The sequence below is a fragment of the Hemicordylus capensis genome, chromosome 1, assembly GCF_027244095.1.
Source record: "Hemicordylus capensis ecotype Gifberg chromosome 1, rHemCap1.1.pri, whole genome shotgun sequence".
NCBI classification, from domain to species: domain Eukaryota; kingdom Metazoa; phylum Chordata; class Lepidosauria; order Squamata; family Cordylidae; genus Hemicordylus; species Hemicordylus capensis.
In genome coordinates this window covers 431591586-431616477 of record NC_069657.1, presented here as the reverse complement: position 1 = coordinate 431616477, position 24892 = coordinate 431591586, and the positions used below count along the sequence as shown (strand labels likewise).

Sequence of the window (24892 nt, the reverse complement as noted above, 5' to 3'; positions counted from 1 at the left end):
AACTTGCGAGTTGATTTTGATCTGCCTGTTCTGGATGGGGTCACACTTCCCCAGAAGGAACAGGTACACAGTCTGGGAGTGCTTCTGGATACAAACCTCTCCCTGGTCTTCATACCTCTCCCTGTTGGCCAGAGTGCTGTCTCTCAGCTTCGGCTGATATGCCAGCTGTGTCCATTTCTTGAGAAAAATGACCTCAGAATGGTAGTACATATGCTGGTAACGCACGCACGCACACACAGCCGTGCTGGATCAGGCCCAAGGTCCAGCATCCTGTTTCACACAGTGGCCCACTAGATGCCGCTGGAAGCCTACAGGCAGGAGGTGAGGGCATGCCCTCTCTCCTGCTGTTACTCCCCTGCAACTGGTATTCAGAGGCATTGTGCCTCTGAGGCTGGAGGTGGCCCATAGACACCAGAAGACTTGAAATACCCACACACACACACACACACACACACACACTGCATCAGCCACTATTGAAATGCTGTCCTGTGGGCAAATAGGGCAGTTGCTCCCCCTCACTATATATGAGTCACCACTTTAAAAAGTGACTCACCTTTAACAAAAGCGACACGCTGCTTGCCTGCTGATCCGTTGATTCAGCCCATTGCTTGGTTGCATATCATGGGCACAACAGAGCCATGGAATCCTTAGAACTCCTGCAGTTGCAATGCTAGATTTCCACACAACTGTCAGAATCCTAAAGGTGTTAGATTCTCACACACGTGCATGCGTGCACAGGCACATGCCAACCCTGTTCTGTGTGTGGTTTTTTTAATGCTTCATAGGTTTTCCTTCTGCTTCTGTCTGTCTAGCAGAAGTGGAATTTGTTATTGAGATGTGACCTTGAGGCATGGGATAGGTCGGGGAGGGACAAAATGAAGGAGCCAGCATAGCGTAGTGGTTAGAGTGTTGGACTAGGACCAGGAAGACCCGAGTTCAAATCCCCATTCAACCATGAAACTCAGTGGGTGACTCTGGGCCAGTCATGTATCTCTCAGCCTAACCTACCTCACAGGGTTGTTGTGAGGATAAAAATAACCATGTGCACCACTCTGAACTCCTCGGAGGAAGAGCGGGATATAAATGTAAGAAATAAATGACCTTTTCACAGTGCACATAATTAATCTATGGAATTCTCTGCCACAGGATGTGATGGTGGCCACTAGCTTCAAAAGGGGCGTAGACAAACTCATGGAGGAAAAATCTATGAGTGGCTATTAATCCTCCAGGTCCCAGTATGCCTCTGAATCCCAGTTGCAGGGGAGCAAGAGCAAGAGAGGGGACATGCCTTTATATTCCACTTGGGGGCTTCCCAGAGACATCTGGTGGGCTCCTCTGGGTGGGAAACAGGATGCTGGGCTAGATGGAGCCGGGGTCTGATCCCACAGGGCTCTTCTTATGTTCTGATGACAGATGTTTGCATGGTGACTGGAGGAGTGGGAAGCACTGAAGGGGAAAAAATTGATGTTTCTTGGTATTGTGGGGCAGCTAACTCAGTGGGAGCTCCTTTTGGTGTGTGTTTGCAGTGGTGGGGGGGGCGCTCTTACCCCTGGACTTCCAGGCTGAAGTCCAGGGCCTCCACACCCCCTGGGGGCCCCCAAGTCCTTTTTCGTCTGTCCCAGGTGGTGCAGTTAAAAATACTGGGCGGGGGGGCTCCAAAAGCCCCCAAATTACCTAGGTGCATCTCTGGGGTGGGCCTGCTAGACAAACCAGCTACCAGTTCCCCTCAGACCCCCCAAGAGCAATGCTTTCTTTGCATCCTCTCAGGAGCTGGAGGCAGACGAATCCGGCCAAGGCGGAACGGCTGAGATGTCCCTGAAGGAGAGCAGTGTGGACAGGCTGGCCCAGCTGAGCAGCGTTAGCAAGCCTGAGTTCCCAGCCACGGTCTCGCCCAGGTAAGGAAGGGCTCCTCCGTGGGTGGAACCCTAACCATGTTACGGTCATCAGCCAGAGCGTGTTGGCTTTGCAAGTGGGAGGCCTGGGCACAGATCCTCGGTCAGCTAAAGCTCCCTCGGAGGCCTTGACTGGGCTGCCGCCTCTCTGGACACCCTCCCAGTCCTAGTTTGGCACAGAGGTAATCAAAGCAAGAGTGAGCATGCAGTCAGTCTTTAAAGACATCACGAGACATATGGTGGCGGCGGCGGTGGCTACTACCACTACTTATATACCCCTTTTCAACACAAGATTGCAAAGTGGTCTACATAAAATAAATCAATAATAAACAAGATGACAGGCTCTTCGTGGACTGTCCTTTGCAGCCACCTGGAAGCCTCCGTCCCCACTCCACTCCCAGCAAAGACTGCGACTCAGTCGTCCCTTCCTGGGCCTGTGTCTGTCTGCTGACTGAAGTGGTCTGGTCGGGGCTGATGGGGGTGGGGCCATCGCCCAGGTGCAGAGCATCTGCTTTGCATAGAGAAGGTCCCAGGTTCAATTCCTGGCCTCTCCAGGTAGAACTCCAGGTTATTTTATGCTTATATTTTAAGCCTTTTTGGTCAGATCTATGTTTTTAATGCTTTAGCTTATATTCTGATTGTGTATTTTTAATAGTCTTGTTTTAATTTTTGTGTGAACCTCCTTGGGGTTGTTTTAATGAAAGGCGGTGTATAACTTTAACCATAACAATCAAGGAAACTCCTGCCTGAAACCTTGGAGAGCCTCTGCCTGCCAGAGAAGGCCATGCTGAGCTAGACGGACCCATGAGCTGACTCGGGCTCAGGGGGCTGTATATGTGCCTGTCAATGCCCCCTCGCCATGTAGCATCCTTCCATCTATCTTCTATATATCTTCTATATATTTAATTCTCTAAGGCATACCCGTGGCTAATCCCATGCGTGGCAGCTCTCGCGAGAGTTCGGAGAGCTGCCGGATAGGCTAGCCACGGGATGGGTAGGAAGGGGGGAAATGGCGGCAGTGACAGCAGCTGACCGGGGGGAGGGGGGATGGTGCTGAGAAAACGGTGGCGGTGAGCGAAAGGAGGCAGCGGGGACAGACAGGAAGGAGGCAGCAACGGGCAGTTGACAAAACGGTGACAGCGATAGTGCGGTGACAGTTGACAAACTAGATCAAGTTTTTCTCTAGACAAACTAGATCAAGCAGATGAATTAAATAAAGACTAGCTGGGCTGGGCACAGAGCCTCTCTGCCCGGCCCAGCTAGCCTTTATTTAATTCATTTGCTTGATCGGTTAGTTGCTTTCCACTAACATGTCTCAAAGCAACACACAGCAGGTAACCTGTAAACATGGTTTCAAAACCATTTTGCAGTCATCAGAACTCTAGGAGAATCCATCTAAGAACTCGGGTGGAACAAGCAAGTCTTCAGTTGTTGCTGGACTCCTGGGAGGACAGTGTGCTGTGCACCTCCGGAGGGAAGGAGGAGAGCTGGTCATGTGGTGCATGCATTGTCCCCTTTGCTAAGCAGGGCCCACCTTGGCTTGCATTAGGAAGGGTGACTACCTGTGACTGCTGTAAGGTATTCCCCTTAGGGAATGGGCCATAGCTCAGTGGAAGAGCATCTGCTTTGCATGCAGAAGGTCCCAGGTTTGCTCCTTGGCATCTCCACATAAGGCTGGGAGAGACTCCTGCCTGCAACCTTGGAGAAGCCACTGCCAGTCCGTGCAGACAATACTGAGCCAGAGGGACCCGTAGTCGGACTCAGTATAAGGCAGCTTCCTATGAGTCCCAGACCCTGAGCCCAGTTCCTGAGAAGGGCCTGCCCTGTGTGGGATCTGAGGACCAGCTGGGGAGCATCCCTTTGGTCACATCCCTTTTGCTTCTTGCCTTTCAGCAAAGTTGAGAACAAGCAGCTGTGGCGGCCCCGCAGCATGTCCGTCAAGGACAGGCAGAACTCCAAAGGCCAAGGGGACCGGACGAGCAGCCTGGACAGCGAGAGCAGCCCCGATTCACGGCAGAGCACCCAGGTCAGGCTGTGGGGCGCGACTCCTGGGGAGAGGAAGGTTTCCCCCGACCCCCGGGGTGTGGCTGAGACTCCTGAAAGGGGAAGTGGGAGAAGGACAGAATCAGGAGGCAGCTGTTTGTGGGGCTTTACTAGAGATGTGCACAAACCAATTCGGTGCCTCCTTAGGGAAGCGCCAAACCGGCTTGGGTGCCTGCAGCCAAACCGGTTCAGAGGGGCAGGGAGCGGTTCCCTTAAGAAGCAGGTCAGCAGGTCCTTACCTGCTCCTGCACCAACCCACTGCTTTTCCGGCACGGCGCTCACTCTACAAAAGGCTGCGTGCATGCGGCTGTGGCGCTGCTCCTTGCAGCCGGCACGTGGCATTGTCGGGCGAGCGCTGTGCTCAGAAAGTGGTGGGGCGGCGCAGGAGCAGGTAAGGACCTGCTTTTTAAGGGATCCGCTCCCCACCCATGGCTGCCGGAGCCCGTTCGGGCTCATCCCTAGGCTTTCCGTTCGGGCTCATCCCAAAGGGGACCAGGAGATGTTCCTTTCAAAGGAAGGTGGTGTTCATCCCAGTGCTTTTGTTTTGCTGTAGGTCCCCCGGAAATCTGTGTACGATCAGCTCAATCAGATCCTGGTCTCAGATGAGCAGCTGCCGGAGAGCATCATCCTGGTGAACATTGCTGAGTGGCAAGGCCAGGTAAGGTGCCCCAGGCTTGGGCAGGAAAATGTGGGTGCCCCCGAATGCATATTGAATGCCACATCTGGTGGGGATGCAGCTGGTCGAACCCCCTGCTGCTGTAAGAGGCCACCCAGCCACCAGCTTCCCACAGACCAACCTATGCAAGCCATGGCACCCAAGCGGGGGGGGGGGAGGGCAGAGGCGTATCTAGGGAAAATAGCGCCTAGGGCAAACACTGAAATTGTGCCCCCCTGTCCAAATATCTGACACCCATCTTTCAGATAACTTTACCATAATATCAGCTGAAAAATACAAGTCAGGTTCGTTAATCTTTTAATATTTCAAAAACTAGACCAAAAAATGCTGGAAAACTACAAATTTCAGTACACTGGGGCTCATGAAATACCCAAATACTATGTGGAGGTGTACTTGGAAAACTAAACAGAAGTGCCTGTCTAATTCCCTACTATGCATTGTAGCATCACTATTTCATAAGTTTTGAAATTTGACTTTTCCCAGATACTCTGAAAATAATTAAAGGATATGCAGAGTAAACTGTGCCACTGCTTGGAATATGTTCTAGCCTTTCAGAAAGACGGTTAAAATGAGAGAAAGAGAGCAAGAAACTCCCAGTGGGCCTTAATATTAAGGATTTCACACTGATTCAAAGACAAACTCACCATTAATAGCCATATTATTAAGACCTCCCATTTAACTCACTTATCACAAGAAGCAAAGTAAGAGCAAATGAATACAATCCTAGCTCATAAGTGTCAGCTCAGTATTCACAAGCCCTGATTCTCTGTACATAGTGCCAATCTGAATATGTGTACAGTGTCTTATATTATTATTTTTTATTTTATTTTTACCTGTAGCCCCTTTGGGGGGCTTCCTAAAGACTAGGGGTTGTTTTTTTTTGCAAAGGTTCCCCCTGACCCAGCTGGCCTCTAGGGCCTCGCAGGTACCATTTGAGCATGTGCAGTGGCCATTTTAAAAAATAATCTTAATTAACTTATTAATCTTAATTAACTTATTAATTACATGCTTTCTTGTGGGGGGGGGAAGCCCCCTCTGTTTTCCAAATATTCTGTCCTGCCTCATTGTGCCAGTTTTTAAGCTTTTGCCCCCATGTCTCTTACGCCGCAAAATTGCCTCCATTTTGCTGGGAGCTTTTACCTACCCTTTGACGTCTCTTCTTAGCTCATGTCTTGAATGCTAATCACATCCCAGACGGAGCGGTGCAAAAGCCCCCAAAGGCTGATTGTTAAGCTCCAGAAAACGACAGCTACTCACTTTTTGCCACAAGGCGTTCAGGAGATTCCCAACCGGGGGAGCGTGGGAGGAGTGTCTCATTAAAAGTTACTGTCTTCATCTTGGTTTAAAGTACTGAGTAAGACTTGCAACAGAAAGCTCTGGTCTTCGTAAAGATCATTCCCACTACAATATTCTCCATCTTTCCACTTGATAAAGAGTATAATTAGAAACAGAGGTCACCCGGTCACTGTAGTGGAATTTGTACTACATGTGGACCATTTGGATTCTGTTACCTCTGTTTACCAGAATCTGCAGATACATTGCTTGTGAGGGATTTACAGCACATGTGGGTTTTGTAACAAGTTGATTTTTTGTATTCAGTTACACAAATGTAACTGGCTGTGTGGTTTATATACATAGGGGATCTGTTTGATTTACAGTCCTTGGGAGGAGAGCTAGTCTTGTGGTAGAAAGCATGAATTGCTAAGCAGGGTCCCTCTTTGCTAAGCAGGGTCCACTCTAGTTTGCATTTGAATGGGAGACAAGCGCTGTAAGATATTCCCCTCAGGGGATGGGGCCATTCTGGGACGAGCCCTGCCTGCTTGCATGCAGAAGGTTTCAAGTTCCCTCCCTGGCATCTCCAAGATAGGGCTGAGAGAGACTCCTGCCTGCAACCTTGGAGAAGCCGCTGCCAGTCTGTGCAGACAATACAGAGCTAGAAGAACCAATGGTCTGACTCGGTATAAGGGAGAGTTCTACAGGTGAAACTCGGAAAATTAGAATATCGTGCAAAAGTCCATTAATTTCAGTAATGCGAATTAAAAGGTGAAAGTGATATATGAGACAGACGCATTACATGCAAAGCGAGATAAGTCAAGCCTTAATTTGATATAATTGTGATGATCATGGCATACAGCTCATGAAAACCCCAAATCCACAATCCCAGAAAATTAGAATATTACATGGAACCAAGAAGACAAGGATTGAAGAATAGAACAATATCGGACCTCTGAAAAGTATAAGCATGCATATGTATTCAGTACTTGGTTTGGGCCCCTTTTGCAGCAATTACTGCCTCAATGCGGCGTGGCATGGATGCTATCAGCCTGTGGCACTGATGAGGTATTATGGAAGACCAGGATGCTTCATTAGCGGCCTTCAGCAATTCTGCATTGTTTGGTCTCATGTCTCTCATCCTTCTCTTGGCAATGCCCCATAGATTCTCTATGGGGTCAGGTCAGGCGAGTTTGCTGGCCAATCAAGCACAGTACACTGTATACTTTTCAGAGGTCCGATATTGTTCTATTCTTCAATCCTTGTCTTCTTGGTTCCATGTAATATTCTAATTTTCTGGGATTGTGGATTTGGGGTTTTCATGAGCTGTACGCTATGATCATCACAATTATAACAAATTAAGGCTTGACATCTCGCTTTGCATGTAATGCGTCTGTCTCATATATCACTTTCACCTTTTAATTTGCATTACTGAAATTAATGGACTTTTGCACGATATTCTAATTTTCCGAGTTTCACCTGTATGTTCCTGTGAGTCTTAGGACACTAGACATTTGGAGTTGAAAGGGAACCTGAAGATGTCCTAGTCTAACCCTCCTGCTCTTTGCAGGAAACCGCCAGTGCAGGAAACTGGACGGCCATCCCTGAGAGATGGCCACCCAGCCTCTGTTTGCAAACTCCCAGTGAAAGAGAGCCCACCAGTGTATGAGGCAGACTCTTTCCACTTTTGAACGGCTCTGGTGGGTAGGAAATCCCTCCTGATGTCTAGCCTAAACTTGCTTCTTTGCCATTTCATCCCATTTCCAGGTTCTCGGGTGCTCTTGGGGATGCACCAGGACCCGTCCTTCCCCAAGAGCGCCGGAGAACCTGGAAACGCTTCAGCTCATTTGGGTCGGGGCCTTCCTGGAGCAAGCAAGCCCCGCCATGCTCAGCCCCTGGCAAGCCAGAGCAAAACCTCTGTCTGAGTTCCTAGAGAGCTGCTTTCCCTTACGGAAGATGACGCGGGGCTTCGGTGGGTCGACAATCCGACTCTGTCCTAGGACTGCCCCTCTCCATGTTTCTGCTTTTGTATTTGGCAGTATGTGTGCGATCAGCTGCAGGAGCACAAGCAGCCCATCATCTCCACCTGCTCCATGGCCGACGTCCAGGCTGCCTTCAACACGATTGTCGCTCGCATCCAGAGATAGTGAGTATCGCCTGCAGGCCGTGGTGATGAACCGGGTGCTGTGTGGTGGCTTTCCAGGATAAAAGGATGGGACGGAGGGGTTGTGTACAGAGGGGGCATCCCATTTTCCCCCTCCCCGCACAGTCAGGGATAGGAATCTTCACGCCAAGTCCAGCAGGACGGCAGCATTGCAAAGTAGTTTGCAGATCGTCCCGCCTTAGAGCAAGGGGATTTGCCGGCTACAGGTGAGCTCAACAGGCTGCACGCAGGCCACAGTTCCACAGAAAACCGGGAAGTTTTTCACACCCGGCTTTTAGTTCGCATCTCCTCCAGAATGGAGGTGTACATTCACATATCGGCCAAATTTACCCCAAAGTCTCTGCAAGCCATCAGGGAGCACTTCACACACAATTTCACACACAATTTCACAATTTCAGGGAGCACTTCACACACAAACCTCCTTGGGATTGTTTTAATGAAAGGCAGTATATAAATTAACAATAAATAAAATAGAATAGAATAAATAAATAAATTCGGGTTTTTCATCACGCGTCAGATGAAAAAGAGGAGAGGAGAGCTGGTCTTGTGGTAGCAAGCATGACTTGTCCCCTTAGCTAAGCAGGGTCCGCCCTGGTTGCATATGAATGGGAGACTAGAAGCGTGAGCACTGTACGAGATTCCCCTCAGGGGATGGAGCCGCCAATATGGGAAGAGCAGAAGGTTCCAAGTTCCCTCCCTGGCAGCATCTCCAAGACAGGGCTGAGAGGGATTCCTGCCTGCAACCTTGGAGAAGCTGCTGCCACTTTGTGAAGACAATACTGAGCTAAAGAGACCAGTGGTCTGACTCAGTATATGGCAGCTTCCTATGTCAGAGTGTAGCCTGGTTTGTATCTGTGGATAAAACAATCAACATTTTGTTTCGACTTTTGGGGGCCACTTCGAACTCGCCATAAACCCTCAGTAAAGCCTCCTGTCTGGGAAAGCTCTTGCAGAATATATAAATGAGTGCAGAATTCAGCTACTTGTTCTCTGCTTTCAGTTAAAAAGAGAGGTGGCTGAAGGAGATTTATAGTAATCTTTTGGGTAGGTGGGATTTTCCTCCCCCCATTATGAGAAAACCCAGAATAAATTATGCAAAATGACAAAAATTCCATCCAAGTTAGCAAATTTAATTGTGCAGATGTGCTTGTTTTGCAGTAAGTGTATATAGGCTGCAGGACTGAGCTTTTCAGAGTGCAAAGTTTTTCCCCATTTTAACCCAGAGCACACACAGCCCTGAGCTCCAGGGTGGATGCCATTTCTTTGCCTTGTCAGCAGAATTATATGGCTGCTGCACTCATCCTTTGTGGAATTCTGCTCAGACCCAATATCCCTAAGACATGGTTTTTAAATCTTATAATCCATCATCACCCTTTATACTGTATGTATTTACATATCTTTATATCTTGCTTTTCTGTTCACATTAAACATCCAGAGTGCCTGTCAAAAGAAGATGAGTAACGGATGCATATAAAACAAACTGATCAGATAAAAATAACCTTAATTGTAAGAGAATCCATAGCAGCAGAGAAAGATGGCAAAGTAAACCTGCAGGGACACAATGAACAAAGCTTATCCCCAGAGACCCTTTGGAAGTGGAACCTTTTGACACCATAGCAGAAAACAATAGTCCTGCGTAGGCATCATGATCTGTGCGCATTCAGGTGTCTGCACACATGCCATGTATGTGTGTGAATAGCTGTGCCGTGTTCCTTGTAACAGGGGTTCCCAGATGTTGACTACAAGCTGGGGATGATGGGATTTGTAGACAACATCTGGGAATCCTTGTTACAGAGAAGACTGCTGTGGGCCCAGGACCTTTGAAGAACCTAGCAATGCCCCTGCATTTCGGAAGACTGCTTGCGTTCATTTTAAAAATGAACCTTGGTACAGGTCCTTCAAGTGCAGGATAGAGATGTGCTGGTCCTGTGGTAGCAAGCATGACTTGTCCCCTTAGCTAAGCAAGGTCTGCCCTGGTTTGCATTTGGATAGGAGACTACATGTGGGAGCACGGTAAGATATCCCCCTTAGGCGATGAGGCTGTTCTGGGAAGAGCAGAAGTCCCAAGTTCCCTCCCTGGCTTCTCCAAGATAGGGCTGAGAGAGATTCCTGCCTGCAACCTTGGAGAAGCCGCTGCCAGTCTGTGCAAACAGTACTGAGCTAGATGGACCAAGGGTCTGACTCAGTATATGGCAGCTTCCTATGTTCCCATGACTGCCCAGCATGTGTTTGACATAACGCGTAAATAACTGTGCATGTATACAGCTTTAGGTGTGGCATACACACTAATGTGGAATAGGGCTCAAGAATGAGGGGAGCAGGTCAGCATGCTGCAGAAGGAAAGGCTGGGCATCCCAAAGGGCCCTGCTGCACCTGATTCCTCAAGATGAGGGCGATGCAAAGCTGCGCCTCTGTCAGAGACTTCAGAAAGCTGGTGGGTCCAAGCTGGTGGGTCCATATGGAAGGAAGCTGCCCTACGGCAGGATGCTGGGTCCTTGTGTGGGGAAGCGCCTTCCCTGCATCAGATCCCCCTACAAAGATGTCCAGTCCAAACCCAGAGAGGTGTTTGCAGTGGTTGCTCCCCATCTTTGGGACCTCGTCTCCTGGGTCCAGCTGAGTAAGAGCCTGGATGTTTCCCTGGCTGGGCAAAGGCTCTGGGGGTGGGGGGGAGAGAGGGAGGGAGGGACGCTGGGCTCTGGCGTGGGGCTCTCCCGGTGCAGCTCCGCTCCGAACCTCTCCGCATCTCTCTTCCTCCGGCAGCTGTAACTGTAACTCCCACATGCCTCCCCCAGTGAAAGTGGCCGTGGCAGGGGACCAGAGCTACCTGAGCATCGTCCTGCGCTTCTTTGTGGAGCAGCTGGCCAGCAAGACCCCGGACTGGCTCAACTACCTCCGTTTTCTCGTGGTGCCACTGGGTAAGCGCCTCGGCACGGGGGACGGTCCAGCAGGATCAGAGCCTCTTCTCCGCTGGGGCAGCCCCCTGGGTGGACCTTCAAGCTTGCCCCTTCTCACCTCCCCAACCAGGAAGAGAAAACCCGGACTGCAGAGGGCAAAGGCAGACCCCGGAAGCAGGATTTGTGCCACAGACTCACCTGCACCCCTTTGACACTCCTACGCAGAGAGGATTGGCTGGGGGGCGGCGCGGGGGGCCCTAACCCCTGCTTCTTGAGCAAGGAGGGGCCTTTTAAAGGCATGGCCCTCTTATGGTTAGCAGTGAGGAGAGCACCTGGCCCTATCCAGCCCCAGCACAGCATCCCTCCAGTGGCTGCTGCTGGGTCTCCCTTCTGCCTCTTCCTAAGCTGTGAGCCCTTTGGGGACAGGGGGCCATCTTACTTACCTCCCTGTGTCAACTGCTTTGAGAACTTCTGTGGAGAAGCGGTAGATCAATATTCGTAGTAGTCGGGCTGGCCTTGCCGGGGCCTCCTTTCCTTTCTTGGAAAACCAATCCTTCCGTCTCCTCTGTGCCCTTCCCAGGCTCGCATCCCCTGGCCAAGTACCTTGGCTCTGTGGACAACAGGTACAGCACCTTGTTCCTGGACGCAGCCTGGCGGGAGCTCTTTAGCCGAACCGAACCTCCCGCTTCAGGTAATCCTGGCCCTGACGTGCCTGGCTTCCGCAGCCGTGTGCAAGGGACCCTGGGCCGCTTCCGTCCTCTTCCCTCCTCTGACCCTTCCGCTCCTCTTGCCCGCAGACACCATGGACATCCCTGCCCGGGTTGCCCAGTTCATCGCAGGCGCCAACGTGTCCCACCAGCTGCCCATTTCTGAGGCCATGTTGACCTACAAACAGAAGAGGTAAGAGGGCCTGCCGGCCTGCTCCTCCCCACCCCTCCCCTCCCGCTGTGCCCAGCAAAAAGCCACTCGGCCCCACACTGTCCTCTGCACAGAGACCCGCACTGGTCCTGTCCATCCGGATCCCAGGCCTGGCAGTGATCTGGGAGGTTGCGAGAAGCTGCCTTTACGTGTAGTCACGGGGGCCACCTGGCGGACTTTGACGTGCTCTGGTTTGCCTGAAGCCTAGGAGAGCAGGGTGAGAGCAGGGTCACTGAGCAGCTCCCGTCTCCCCTGGGCCCTGTAGAAGGCCGAGCTGTCCCCGGGCACCAGAATCAAGGCCTGGGCGGGTGGTGATTGGGGGGATTGCAAGTGCTATTTCTGTGCTTCCTCCCCCCGCAGTTCGGGTGTGTGGGGCACTTCAGGCCCTGCTGTTCTCTGCTTGCCCCTACAGTCCGCAGGGATTGGCACACAGTACGTATGGCTGGCTGGCCTCACTGTGGGAGCGTCCGGGGGAGGAGGGGCGCCTGTCTGCTTCCTGCGGAGACAGTTTCCGGCTGGGAGGCTGCCACGCCCAACCAAGAGGGCAGGGGGGTTCAGGAGTGCTTGGTGTGGCGGCACTTCATCTCCTTCACCCCGGAGCTTTCCTTCCATTCCTTCTGGAGTCTGGAGCACCAGTTCAGTGACAGTGACATGGGCACTTGGTGAGATGACACTGAGTGTCTCCATCTCACCATTCGGCTTGACTGAGGCATAAAACCAAATCTGAAGCATCAGGCCTCTGCCGAAGAAGGGCAGTGGGTGAACTGAGAAGGTCAGCAGACAGAAAGTGAGCTCAAAGAAAGAGTCGGCAGTAGAATGCCTCCTTTGTATGGAGAAAACCCCAATTTCAATCCCTGGGATTTCCGGGAAGGGCTGGGAAAGACCCCCCCCCCCGAAACCCTGGGAGCAGTCAGTGTCGACAATGCTGAAGTAAAAGGATCTAGGGTCCCTGTATTTAATTTTTACATTTATAGCCTGCTCTTCCTCCAAGGTGCCCAGAGCAGTTTACATGGCTGTGTTGGACCTCACAACAACCCTGTGTGGTAGGTTAGGCTGGGAGAGAAGTGACTGGCCCAGAGTCACTCAGTGAGTTTCATGGCTGAGTGGGGATTTGAACTCGGGTCTCCCCAGTTCTAGTCCAACACTCTAACCACTATAAAGTGTGCTGTCGAGTTGATGTCTACACCTGGCGACCACAGAGCCCTGTGGTTGTCTTTGGTGGAATACAGGAGGGGGTTTACCATTGCCATCTTCCACCCAGTATGAGATTATGCCTTTCAGCATCTTCCTATATCGCTGCTGCCCTATAGAGGCGTTTCCCACAGTCTGGGAAACATACCAGCGGGGATTCAAACCGGCAACCTCTGGCTTACTAGTCAAGTCATTTCCCTGCTGCACCACTAGGTGGCTTAGCTAACCACTATTAGTCATGTGCACGGACCGGTTCGGAGGCCATTCTAAAGGCCTCCAGACCGGTCCAGACACGGGGTGGTTTTGGTTCGGGAAGATTCGGCTGGGGGGTTCCAAAAAGGATAGGGGGGGCTTTACTTAACCCTCTCAACAACCGCGCCGTATTTCCTTGAGTAATCGGCCGGCAGGATAGCTCCCTGCCGCCCCCTTCAAAGCCCCGCTCGGCTGGCGGCCGCCCCCAAGAAGACCCGTGCCATTCCAAGAAGACCCACCCATGCCGCTCGTGAAGACCGTGCCGCTCCGTGAAGACCCCTGCCGTGAAGACCCCTTCTTGCAAAATCCCTCCCATTGCAAGAGGGCGGCGGGAGAACTCCCCTGCCGTGCCCTTCCCCTTTGCCGGTCTGGCTGCAAATGGCTTCTAAGAAGCCTTTTGCAGCCAGACCGGCAAAGGGGACAACAGGGAGTTCTCTGCCGCCTGTTTTCTAAAAGGAGCCTTATAGAAAAGGAGCCTTTTAAGCCTTAGAAGCCATTTGCAGCCAGACCGGCAAAGGGGAAGGGCACGGCAGGGGAGTTCTCCCGCCACCCTCTTGCAATGGGAGGGATTTTGCAAGAAGGGGTCTTCACGGCAGGGGTCTTCACAGAGCGGCACGGTCTTCACGAGCGGCATGGGTAGGTCTTCCTGGAACGGCACGGGTCTTCTTGGGGGCGGCCGCCAGCCGAGCGGGGCTTTGAAGGGGGCGGCAGGGAGCTATCCTGCCGCCCAATTACTCAAGGAAATATGGCGCGGTTGTTGGGAGGGTTAAGTAAAGCCCCCCCTATCCTTTTTGGAACCCCCCACCCCAGTGCCGGACCGCAGCTCCACGGTTCCGTGCACACCACTAACCACTATACTGTGCTGTATAAGACAGCTTCATCTGTTCATATTTATAGAAAGGTTGGTTGTGATGATTGTGTCATGAGATAAGTTGACCTCCACTGGCCTGAGCTGATGAGCACTTATCCAATTGCTGGAATAGCAAGTACAAGATACAAAATCTATCACCCATATGAGAGTGGAAATCACGAGGCCACAGCCATTGGATAGGAGTTGGAACTGCTTGCAGAGGGCCTGTTCACACAATAATCTGGGTGTGTAACAACTGGAGGGAAAACATGCAGTGAGCTGATCTTATGCACCCATCAACACACACAGGATTCAGCTTTTATGACTCCACAGACTGTGGTGGTGGTGGTGGCTTGTTTGTTTGTTTAGGTTTTCTTATATACCACCTTCTCCAAAGACTCTAGGCGGTGAACAACAATGCCAATTAAAATAATAAAAATTAATAATAATTAAAGGGCAAACGCTTGGCAAAACAGGTGGGTCTTAAGAATGGCCTTAAAAGCAGCCAGGGAGGGGGCTGAACGAATCGGGGTGGGTGGGTGGAGGAGAGTGTTCCAAAGAAGAGGGGTGGCCACAGAAAAGGCCCTCCTATGGGTCCAGGCACCACACACTACACCAGGGCCTGGGACACTAAGGAGGGCCAGCTGAGAAGACCTCACCGGTCCGGATACAACTGGCTGAGAGAGGCGATCCCGGAGATATCCAGGTGCTAAGCCCATCAGGGTTTTTATATCTGGTGTATAAATGCCAGATGTAAGTACAGGTGCACACAATGCAGCATGCACAGTGCCAGCATGCACAAGCTTTCCCCAGAGTTGCCACCTGGCCATGGGTTGCGTGCCTAGCCTCCAGGATGCCAGCATCAGAAAACCGAGGCTGGAGATTGCTTTGTCCTGGGAGAGCCTGTAGCTGCAGGCAGGTCAGAGCCCCCCTCAAGCATCGGAGAGCTCTGGGCTCGCGTGTCTTTGGCCGAGGGGGGCACGCCTTGTGCTCAGGACTGGCCCAACAGTGCAAACAGCCAGGCAGAGTTCTTGCAGCTGCTGATGGAATTGACGGGCCTTCTCTGCTCCAGGTCTTGTGAAGTGTCTTGTGGGAGGAGAGCAAAAGGCCTTGGCCAGCCCCTGGCTGGGTTGTGGGCGTTTTGGCTTTTGGAAAGAGTGGAGCTTCAAGCAAGGAGCTCTGTGCTGTTGGGTGGGTCATTGAAAAACTGGGCTGACTCTGCTGTGCAACCTCTGTGGAAAGCTGCTATATAAATAGCAATAATTTCTTATTGCTAAATAAGAATAAAAGGATTGCTAAATAACAAAAATAACTCTTTTCTGCAGAACTCCCCTTTCCCTTGCCTTAGTTCACATGTATTACTATGTATTTACATTTTGATCCCAAGCCAGCAAGCCGTCAGGGGATTTAAAGGATAGCTATATATATATAATTCGAACATTCTCTGTATTGAAATACATTAGGCTTGTTCACATGATCCTCATCCGGGTAGGAGGAGCCTCCAGCTCCAGCCAGTGTAGGAGGGCAGGTTGTATTAACCCAAACCTCAAGAGGGGAGGAGGAAGAGGGGGGCGTGGTTGTGTGGGAGGCGGGAGCTGGGTAGGATGGGTGCCCCCTACCCATATTCCATCCAGTGTTCCCTGTAACAGGGATTTCCAGATGTTGCTGACTACAGCTCCCAGAATTCCCAGCTGCAATGGCCTTTGGCCGAGGATTCTGGGAATTGTAGTCAACAACATCTGGGAATCTCTGTTACAGGGAACACTGATTCTGTCCCCAGCATTTTACTGGGAGTGGGTGAAAAGCCGGCCTGCCCACCTCCCACACAACTGCTCTCCTCTCCTCCTGCCTTGCCCTCTTGAGTTCACACGAGCGGGGATCGGAAGCACGCCCAGCTCTCCTACCCTGGTTGGCGGCCCCTCCTAACCCGATGAGGATCACGAGGACCAGCCTCTTGTCATGGAAGCTGATAATATTGTCTCCACCTGCTGAATCAATGCAATTCCGTGTCTAGGAACAAAATAACCCTCCAACACTAGAAGCAGCCAGAGCCAGTTTGATGGCTGTCCTCGGCACCCTTCTCCCCCCCAGCTCTAAAAATCAATATCGATTCCTTCCGTTCCTTGCAGCTCTTCAGTGCTGGCTCCCTACTTCACAGGCAAACTGCCTTTGTCTCATCGCAGTTCTTCCCTGTTTTTTGTGAGGTGCTGAACCGTCACGTGGAGCTTGCACCACGAGGAGTATGAGAGTGTGCAAAAACCCAAGCAACCTGCTGGGATTAGCCCCCCAGGGGTCAGCTTTGGTGGGCAGCTGCCAAGGCCCACGCCTCCTCGGGGAGCCACTGGACCCTCCTGCCCCTGCTGCTCTCACTTGCCATCACTGCCTGGTCATGTGACCTCTCTGACCGCAGCAGCAGGGAGGAGGAGGGAGTCTCTGCTCCCCTCTCCCTCTCCCTCTGGGGCCCAGAAGGAAAAAGAAAGTGAGCCCAGTCAGCGAGGTCATCTTTCCCAACATCCCTCCAAAACCTGGAGCCAGCATCAGTATCCGCCTTTTGCCAAAGACCCCTTCCCCTTAGCTTAGTTCACATGTATTACTATGTATTTACATTTATATCCTCCTCTTCATGGAAGAAGAGCGGGATAGAGATGTAAAATAAATGCTCCGTAGAGATGTAGAATAAATGCCCAGCAGTGTACATGGTTGTGTTTGTTCTGACAACAACCCTGTGAGGTAGGTTAGGCTGAGAGATAAGTGACTGGCCTGGAGTCTCCCAGCGAGTTTCATGGCTGAACAGGGATTTGAACTCGGGTCTACCCTGCCCTAGGCCACCACTACACGCCACTGGGTCTGTCAGGAGCTCCAGGAAACTGCTGTTTGGATGGGCCCAGAAAACCCCCGTTTCCTTTTCCTGGGTTCTGGAGCCGCTTTCTGCACAAGGCCAGCCAGTCCGCCCTGGTCTGCGTGGGGAGGGCGGCCTGCCTCCTAGTGGCTGCTGAAAGAGCCCTTTCAGCTGGGGCCAGACCCTCCTTCCATCCTGAGTGGCAGCGGCCGCCCCGCTGAGCAAAGTGGGCGCTGTGTGTGTTGTCTCCTGATGCCGGTCGCTTAACGGCTCGTGTTCCAGCAGTGCTTATGCCTCTTCCTCTTCTTGGTTTTTTGGCATTCAAGGAAAAGGAGCCTCTATTTTGATTTTTACATCAGGTATTGGACTGTGGCTTGCTGCAGTGTTGCCTTCTCCCCTGTGTCCGTCCGTCCGTCCGTCCACTCTCTGTCCAGGAACAGGCCCGGTGCCTCCCTGCTGTGTGCCTGGGTCCAGGCGAGGGCTGCTGGCTGTTCCTGGTTGCACGTGTGAGCTCCCTGCTGTGGAAAGAGAGAGAGAGCCCCCTTCCTTCCTTCCTTCCTTCCTTTTGGGCCTCTTCTGCATCTGCACCCCCCACCCCGTCTCCTCCCATTCCTCCCCCCTTCCCTATGCAGTGTGATCCTTTGCTCCAGCATTGGGGGGAGGAGGGGGGGTTGCTATGCTGTGTGAGGCGGAGGGATCCCTCTGCTCCCCACCCTCAAGCCGCCTAGAGGAAGAGACGTCCGTCCGTTGCTTGGCTCTGTGGTAGCTGCTTGTTTAGAATGCCAGGCTTTTCTTTTTCTTCTTCTAAATGTCAGGCTTTGGCTGGGATGCCGGAGACAAAGCCCTGGACTCAGCAAAAGGCCTGGATTTTTTGCTTGGGTCGAATGGCATGGTGGGTGGGGGGGGGGCAGAGCTGCTCCCCTGCAGTTCCGAAGGCCATTGGTGATGATGTGACAAGCGAGGGATTGGCGGGGGGGGGGGTGACTCACATGACAAGGTTGCCTTCACAGGCAGAAGCTTGTATGGGGCTGGCTGACTCTGAACTGCTTCTGTTCTGCTTCACAGCCCAGATGAGGATTCCTGCCAGAAATTTGTGCCATTCGTCGGGGTGAGTCTTGTCTGGATAGGACAGTCCACAGCGACAAGGGAGGCCCTCACCCTTTGCTTTCAGGGCAATTCAATGGGAGGAGGCTGCATCGTTCAGTGGTAGAGTCCCTGTTTTTCATGCATAGGAACGTAGGAAGCTGCCATATACTGAGTCAGACCGTTGGTCTATCTAGCCCATTGTTGTCTTCACAGACTGGCAGTGGGTTCTCCAAGGTTGCAGACAGGAGCCTCTCTCAGCCCTCTCTTGGAGATGCTGCCAGGGAGGGAACTTGGAACCTTCTGCTCTTCCTATAGTGGCTCCATCCCCTGAGGGGAATATCTTGCAGTGCTCACACATCAAGTCTCCCATTCATATGCAACCAGGGCAGGCCCTGCTTAGCTAGGGGGACCAGTCATGCTTGCTACCACAAGACCAGCTCTCCTCTCCTAAGTCCTAGATTCCATCCCTGGCACCTCCAGGGAGGGCTGTGAAAGGGCCTTGATAGCAGGTGGCCCATGGGGCCCACACGGGCTCCCAGTGAATTGCTCAGAACCCTGAATCTCATCAGCCACCTCCCTCCTGCATGACCTCCTTCAGAAGGGAAGGCACCTCCACAGAGCAGGAGAGAGAACACCTAGCTTTCTGCTACTTCCACCTTCATAGGTGCTTTATTATAATTTTAGAGACTTTAAAAAATGTAATTATTCTTTGGGGCTGTGGTTGAGTTTAATTATCAAATGGGGGGGCCCTGTGGGCCCAGGATCATGGAAGTACCTAGCAATGTCCCTGCATTTTGGAAAGAACCTTGTCCCAAACCCTGGAAAGCCGCTGCCTGTCCGTGCAGGCAGTTCTGAGCCAGAGGGGCTGGCAGTCTGACAGACAGCGTCACGTGTGTCTCCTGCTTGTGATCCTGAGGGACGCTGATGTGGGTTCTGGGGGCTCTTCAGCAGGAAGCCAAAGTGCTGTATTATGCAGGACAGAGGCGGCTGGTGGGTGGGGTGGGGCACAGGCTGGCTCTTGTCAGCTGGGGTGCCAAGTGGATTTTCTCCTTGTGCCTTGGCAGGTGGTGAAGGTGGGCCTTGTGGAGCAGTCCTTCAGCACCTCAGGTGAGAAGCTCCTGGGGACGGGTTTGGGCCCTCGAGGCTCCCACGCGGCCAGCCTGGCTTGGTGCTCCCCTCCTGCCTGGGTCTCCAGAGGGCTCCGTTCAGACCCAACTCCAGTGTGATCCACTGGCCTGACTTAGGTCCGAACTGCTGTGAACTTCCCCAAGCAGCTTTGGACAAGCCACTAAACTCCAGCTGCCCATCTGGGCAAGGCAGAGTGACGTGTCTCATCCAGTGTTCATGCACGTGCACTGACAAGTTATTTGATGCCCAGTCAGTTAATTTTAAATCCCACTCTAGTTGAATCAGGAAGGCCCCACGCTGAATGCACATGTGCACACATTGCCTTGATGTGCCACCCAGAACAAAACTCATTCCTCATAAAGATGGAAAAAATTAGAGGGACCCCTGGTCTCATCCTTCTGGGATGAGAAAATTTTCATTCTTTGGGGGTGAAAAAAATTAGAGGGACCCCTGGTCTCAGCCTTTTGGGAGGAACCAGTGTAGAAACTGCAAAGCCGTTTGCCCACTAAGGCTACTACGTGATAAAACTTCAAGGGGGTTCTGAAACTTCTTAGGCCTTGTCAGGGTGGCAGCGAAACAGTTAAGCGGAAGCCAAGTGGCCACTCTGTGCTTGAAGCATCTCCCAAGCTGCTGTAAGCTCATGGACGTAAGGCGGAGCTCAGGTCTTCCCTGGCAAGTGAATGCCCCCCTATCCTCCAGGGAGGCTCACTGCACACACTTCATGGACCAGGATGGTCAAGCAAGAAAGAGCCAGCTGTATCGTTTGGGTGGCCCTTGAACCTCGTACCGGCCAGCCAGGGACCACCTTCTCATAATGATGCTAACAGGCCAGAACCTCCCCATTACAATCCGGCACATTTTTTTCTGTCCTTAGTTGACTCTGATGACGCTACGATCTGCACCAGCTCACTACTGAGCTCATCATCTCCGTCTGGTGGGGGGGTCCCCTATACCAAGGAGGCAGTTGGCACCCCTCCACCCTCTCCATCTGTCAGCAGTGGGCTCTCGGGAGCAGGGTAAGCCTCTTTCCGCTGCATTCATGCCCCATGGTGGGTGTTCTGTTGCAGGTCGGGTGAGAGCAGGAGAAGGCAGGTGGGAAAGGCATGTGAGTTTTTAGCAAGCAAATCCATTCCCACAAGGCAGGGAGAGAAATAAAGAATGAGAGCTGGCCCTTCTGTGCCGTGGGGGCTAGCAGGGCTGAGCCTTCTGCCAGAAGATAGGAGTTCTCTGCTTAGAACTCCAATGGCAGCATTTGTTCATGGACCACACACAATGAGAACCAGAGATCAGAGCAGACATATGAAGAAGGAGGTTGTGTGGCTGGAGGCTCCTGTGGAGATGGGGTTGATGGAGGAGGCTGGCTGAGGCCCTGTGGAAGGTGCTTGAAAGTAAGTAGAAGCAGACCGTCCCAGACCCAGACTGCATGATCAGCAGAATTGGGTGGTGCAGCTACTTAGTATGTGTGATGCTGCTTAGACTGTGCTACTGAGAGTACAGAGGAGAGGAGGTTATAATGTGTGTTCATTTCCCCCATATTTAAAAACCTACAAAAAACAGAAACAGAAAAGCCCTAGCAGGTCAGAGAGAAAGCTTGGCTAGAACCCTTCTCTTTGATGGTCTAGTTTCCTATAGTCAGGAAGGACTTTTTAAAAAATAAATAAATAAGCAAGCAAGCGTTCAAACACATGGCCCCCCATTCCCCTTATAGTCAGAAGTGGTAGAGTCCAGTATGCACTGAAAGAGCAAAGAAGAGGCACTCTTCAAGCTTGTGACTGAAAGCAGTAATTTGTTTTGAGACAAATACCCAGCACACTTTGAGCAAAGGTCCTGAAGAGCACGAAAACAAACAGTATTTTTAAAATTAAAATCTGTGCAAGGTGCTAAACCAGATCATAAAGCTCTGGCCTGCAAATAGAAAATATCGCATTATATATAATTTATACATTCTATTTTAATCTCCATTTCTAAATATCTGTTACTTTGTTTTAGTGGTTCTTTGGTCAAAACAAGTTGGACTTGTTCTTCCCAAAAGAAATGGCTACTTTCAAGTACCAGTTACCTCCTTGGCTCTTCTAGCTTTGGGGTGCGCCACCCTCTGTCGGGTCCCCCGCCCTCTTCACAGCATCTGCTGCCCTTCATGATTCCTGCTGATTGTGTAGCTGGGCTCAGAGTCAAGTTGTTGGAACCTCAAGTTTTCTCTTCCTGCAGCTCCCTGAGTCCCGGTGTGGAGGTGATGGGTCTGCAGGTTGATTACTGGACAGCTCAAGGGCCAGAGAAGAAGAAGGAGGCTGAGAAGCGGGAAACCGGCATCAAGAACACCCTGAAGAGCAATTTCCGCTCCCTGCAGGTCAGCCGTATCCCTGGCCCGGGGGAGCTGATCCCGCCCAACACCATGGCCATGACTGTAGTCACCAAGGAGAAGAACAAGAAAGGTACCAGCTTACAGCCTCAGGGGGCTCCCCTCTCAGACCACATTCGGCACGCTCGTAAGCACACTCCTGGCTGGCTTTCTTTGCATCTGTTTGTTTTGATCCTTTGCAGTGATGTTCCTGAGTAAGAAACCTAAAGAGAAGGACTTGGAACCCAAGAGCCAAGTGATTGAGGGGATCACACGCTTGATCTGCACGGCTAAGCACCAAAACACCATGCTGCGTGGTAAGTGGGCCAGCTCCGGCCCTTCCCGGCTGTGGACCCGTCGTGGTCAAGCTGGGTCCTTTCCTTAACATCCGGCCAGAGTATCGCTGCTCTTCACTCCATAAAATGGCCTGCATTTTCCTAGCCTTGATAGAGTCATCTTCGCCACCTCACATCTCCACCACCTCACATCTCCACACCGTTAGTTCTCTCTTGCTCCTCCATTGCAGTGTCCCCGGGGCTCCAGCCTAACCTAAAGGAACACAGGAGCACAGGGGGCTGTCATATACTGAATTAGACCATTGGTCCATCTAGCTCAGTATGACAACTCTACACTGACTAGCAGCAGCTATGCAAGATTTCAGGCAGGAGTCTTTCTTTCTCAGCCCTCCCTGGAGATGCCAGGGATTGAACCTGGGACCTTTTGCATGCAAAGCAGATGCTCTCCAACGTGCTCATGGCCCCATCCCCTAAGGGGACCATCTTACAGAGCTCATAGGTCATCACCCGTCCAAATGTAAACCAAGGAGAACCCTGCTTGAGGATGTCGCCTTTCTCGCAGAGAAACTCCTACTTGCTACCCCAAGACCGGCTCTCCACCCGGACTCCTGCCTTTGCTGCTCCCAGCCTGAGTGTATTTTTGTCCCCTCTCTCTCCTCACAGTTTGTATTGATGGCGTGGAGTGGAACGACGTGAAGTTTTTCCAACTGGCTGCGCAGTGGCCAACGCACGTCAAGTATTTCCCGATCGGCATCTTTGGCTACACAAAAAGCGCGTGATAAAAAACCCGGCAGCCTGGGCCGGCCAGGGCTCTGCTGCGTGGAAGAGAGGAGGGAAGATCCGGCTTCTTCTGAAGACTGACTGATGACTGTCTGCCCCGCGCTGGAGCCCACCTCTGGCTGGGGCTCTGCTTGCTCCGTGTGTTCTGTGCAGGGAGCATCCCGATTTGCTTTACGTCTCACCCATGAATTTTAGTTTTAACGTGAACTTGGGTCCTAGTGAGTGGAAGACAGATGCACGCGAGGCTTCTCAACCTGAACTCTCAAGACTAGAACGCCAGACCAGCCTTCTCTGTCAGGTGGGATCAGGAATGAAAGAAGCTGAGGGGATTCATACTGCCCCCCAACTGGCCTTGTGCTAGTGGCAGCGGGGGCCCGGTTCCTTCCCTGCCATGCCTGGCTGGCTGGGGCAAGAAGGGGGAAAGCAGGCGTGCTGATGGCCTGCTACCTTGTCAGTGCTGTGCTAGGGAAAATGTGTGTTAGTGCCCTCCTCTAGTGTTGCGCAGCCAGGCTCCCCAGGAGCATTCTGGGCAAGCTGGACCTCTGCCCATAAGTGCCACTCTGTAGTCCCTTCTCTCCCAATCCAGAGGGCTACTGGGACCTTGGTATCTTGTCTCCTTTTAACATAAAGCAGCTTCATCCTGTCTCTACTAAGCTCTTTGTCCCCTTCCGCTTGGAATGGGGCTCGCGTTGTGAAGCTTCATGCTCTTGGAATCTATGTGGACGGGAGCCAAACGAGAAACACCCAGGTGGCAAAAAAAAAAAAAAAAGGCACAAGGCAGGGGCCACCTCCTTTTTCTGCAGCAGACCCTGCTCAGCCAAAGGCGAGGATGTTTGAGCTGGGTCATGCTGTTCCTCCTGTGCTTCTAGGGGGAGAGAGAGACTGGGGGGGATTTTTGTTTTCCCCATTTGTCAGCTGGCCCGTAACGGGTGGGGTTTAGGGACAGCATTTGGTCTACAGCCAGCTGCAAATCAGCAGGCAGGAGAGGAGTAGGTCTTGCAACGGAGCCAGGGGATGGTAGGTTCTCTGCCACTTTAAAGCACAGAAGGCTGACTTCGAAGGGAAAGGAAGGGGAGTTCAAGTGAGTTCCTGACAAACACAAAAGGAAGGAAAAGGCCTTCCTAAGCAGCAAGCAAGGGTGGGGAGATGCTTCCCCACTGATCTGTCCCAGCTTTTTTGGAGGGGTACAGGGAGAGTGGGACAAAACAGTGAGATGGGGCAGGCAAGGATAGCCCCCCCCGCCCCCTTTCCTCTTCCCAGTGGGTGGACTTTGGCTGTGTGCAAACATGGCAGGCTGCTTGTGCCTCAGGGCTGGGTCTTCCTGTGTGGCACCAGAGGGACTTGCTGCTCATGCTGGCAGAGGGACAGGCCAGATCCCCCGTCTCTTTCTCCTGGTTAAGACACGGGTGAGGACGGTGCTTTCTGGTGGTGGAACCAGGTTATGGGTCGTACCCTCCATCTGTGGCCAGCAGGGGCCCTAGAGCAGCCTTTGGCTGAGCGGGTCTGAAGGCAGCCTTTAGATCAACAAGCAGGGCTACACTCCACTCTTGCTGGGTCGGCTGCTCAGTCAGAGCGATGGAGCTGGCAAAGGGGAGACGCAGTGGCCTGATCAGCTACCGGGGAGTGCAAGGTGGTGGGCTGGGTGTGCAAGCAGGAGGAAGTTCCTTTTTCAGAGGTACTTCAACGGCTTGAACACGAGAGCCAGGAATTGCAGCCAGGTCTCCTAAGGGCAGCCTTCCTGGGGCAGCTACCAGTGCCTCCTTGCGCTCCCTGACTGGATCCACACACACACCCTTCCCTTCTCTCCCCCCCAGATCAAGCAGGCTCCAAGGGCAGCCTCCTGCCTTCCCGGAGCCTGGGTCACTAGAACTGCCAAACCAACCCCCCTGCCTTGAAAGTGTATCCTACCGAACTCAGAGACCTAAACTGTGGTATTGCGCCTGCCCAGCGGACGCAGCTGCTCGTGGTTAGGAGAGCAGGGATGGTGGGTTAACCCCATTTTTTACAAGATTCTATTTTTGTTAAACTTAATGTAAGGTTGCTTTCTGGATTAATTTTAATAAATTAATGCTGGTACCATTGTGAATTCGGAGTGTCGGCTTGATCTGTGAGTCGGTTCGGAAAGGTCAGCTTGTTGTGTTGGGGGGGTGAAAGGTCAGCACTCACAGAAACCGTCCCATCAGCTGAAGGGCCCTTTAGGCCTCCTTCTCCCCCCACCCCACATACAAGCCTGCCTGCCTCCCACCTGCCCCGCCACATGCCAAACTGCTTTT

The 24892-nt window shown here is 52.2% G+C and overlaps 2 protein-coding genes and 1 long non-coding RNA gene across 20 annotated transcripts in view; 1 reads left to right on the top strand and 2 right to left on the bottom strand.

Moving 5' to 3' along the window:
* Positions 1–24705, top strand: part of LOC128352551 (phosphofurin acidic cluster sorting protein 2-like) — a 224966-nt gene extending 200261 nt beyond the window's left edge. For 2 of the 4 annotated variants that reach the window (XM_053313240.1, XM_053313266.1), the window contains exons 12-25: positions 1768–1895; positions 3786–3918; positions 4489–4593; positions 7923–8029; positions 10808–10962; positions 11522–11632; positions 11739–11841; positions 12220–12291; positions 18057–18099; positions 19142–19184; positions 20080–20221; positions 21414–21637; positions 21747–21860; positions 22503–24705. In XM_053313240.1, the coding sequence (XP_053169215.1) occupies positions 1768–1895; positions 3786–3918; positions 4489–4593; positions 7923–8029; positions 10808–10962; positions 11522–11632; positions 11739–11841; positions 12220–12291; positions 18057–18099; positions 19142–19184; positions 20080–20221; positions 21414–21637; positions 21747–21860; positions 22503–22618 (1596 nt within the window). In that variant the 3' untranslated portion in view covers positions 22619–24705. Of the gene's footprint in view, positions 1–1767; positions 1896–3785; positions 3919–4488; positions 4594–7922; positions 8030–10807; positions 10963–11521; positions 11633–11738; positions 11842–12219; positions 12292–17317; positions 17351–18056; positions 18100–19141; positions 19185–20079; positions 20222–21413; positions 21638–21746; positions 21861–22502 lie in introns of all 4 variants that reach the window. The other 2 variants (XM_053313248.1, XM_053313258.1) reach the window with 2 other exon arrangements.
* Positions 8465–11527, bottom strand: LOC128352747 (uncharacterized). Its single transcript, XR_008320645.1, has 2 exons — positions 11385–11527; positions 8465–9487 (listed from the first exon to the last, which is right to left on the bottom strand). It is a non-coding gene; the product is annotated as an uncharacterized LOC128352747 (long non-coding RNA).
* The window catches only part of LOC128352485 (cullin-9-like), a 56857-nt gene continuing 53585 nt past the window's right edge, over positions 21621–24892 (bottom strand). For all 15 annotated transcript variants that reach the window (XM_053313189.1, XM_053313136.1, XM_053313177.1 and 12 more), the window contains one exon: positions 21621–22092. In XM_053313189.1, coding sequence (XP_053169164.1) covers positions 22026–22092 — 67 coding nt within the window. In that variant the 3' untranslated portion in view covers positions 21621–22025. The remainder of the gene's footprint in view (positions 22093–24892) is intronic.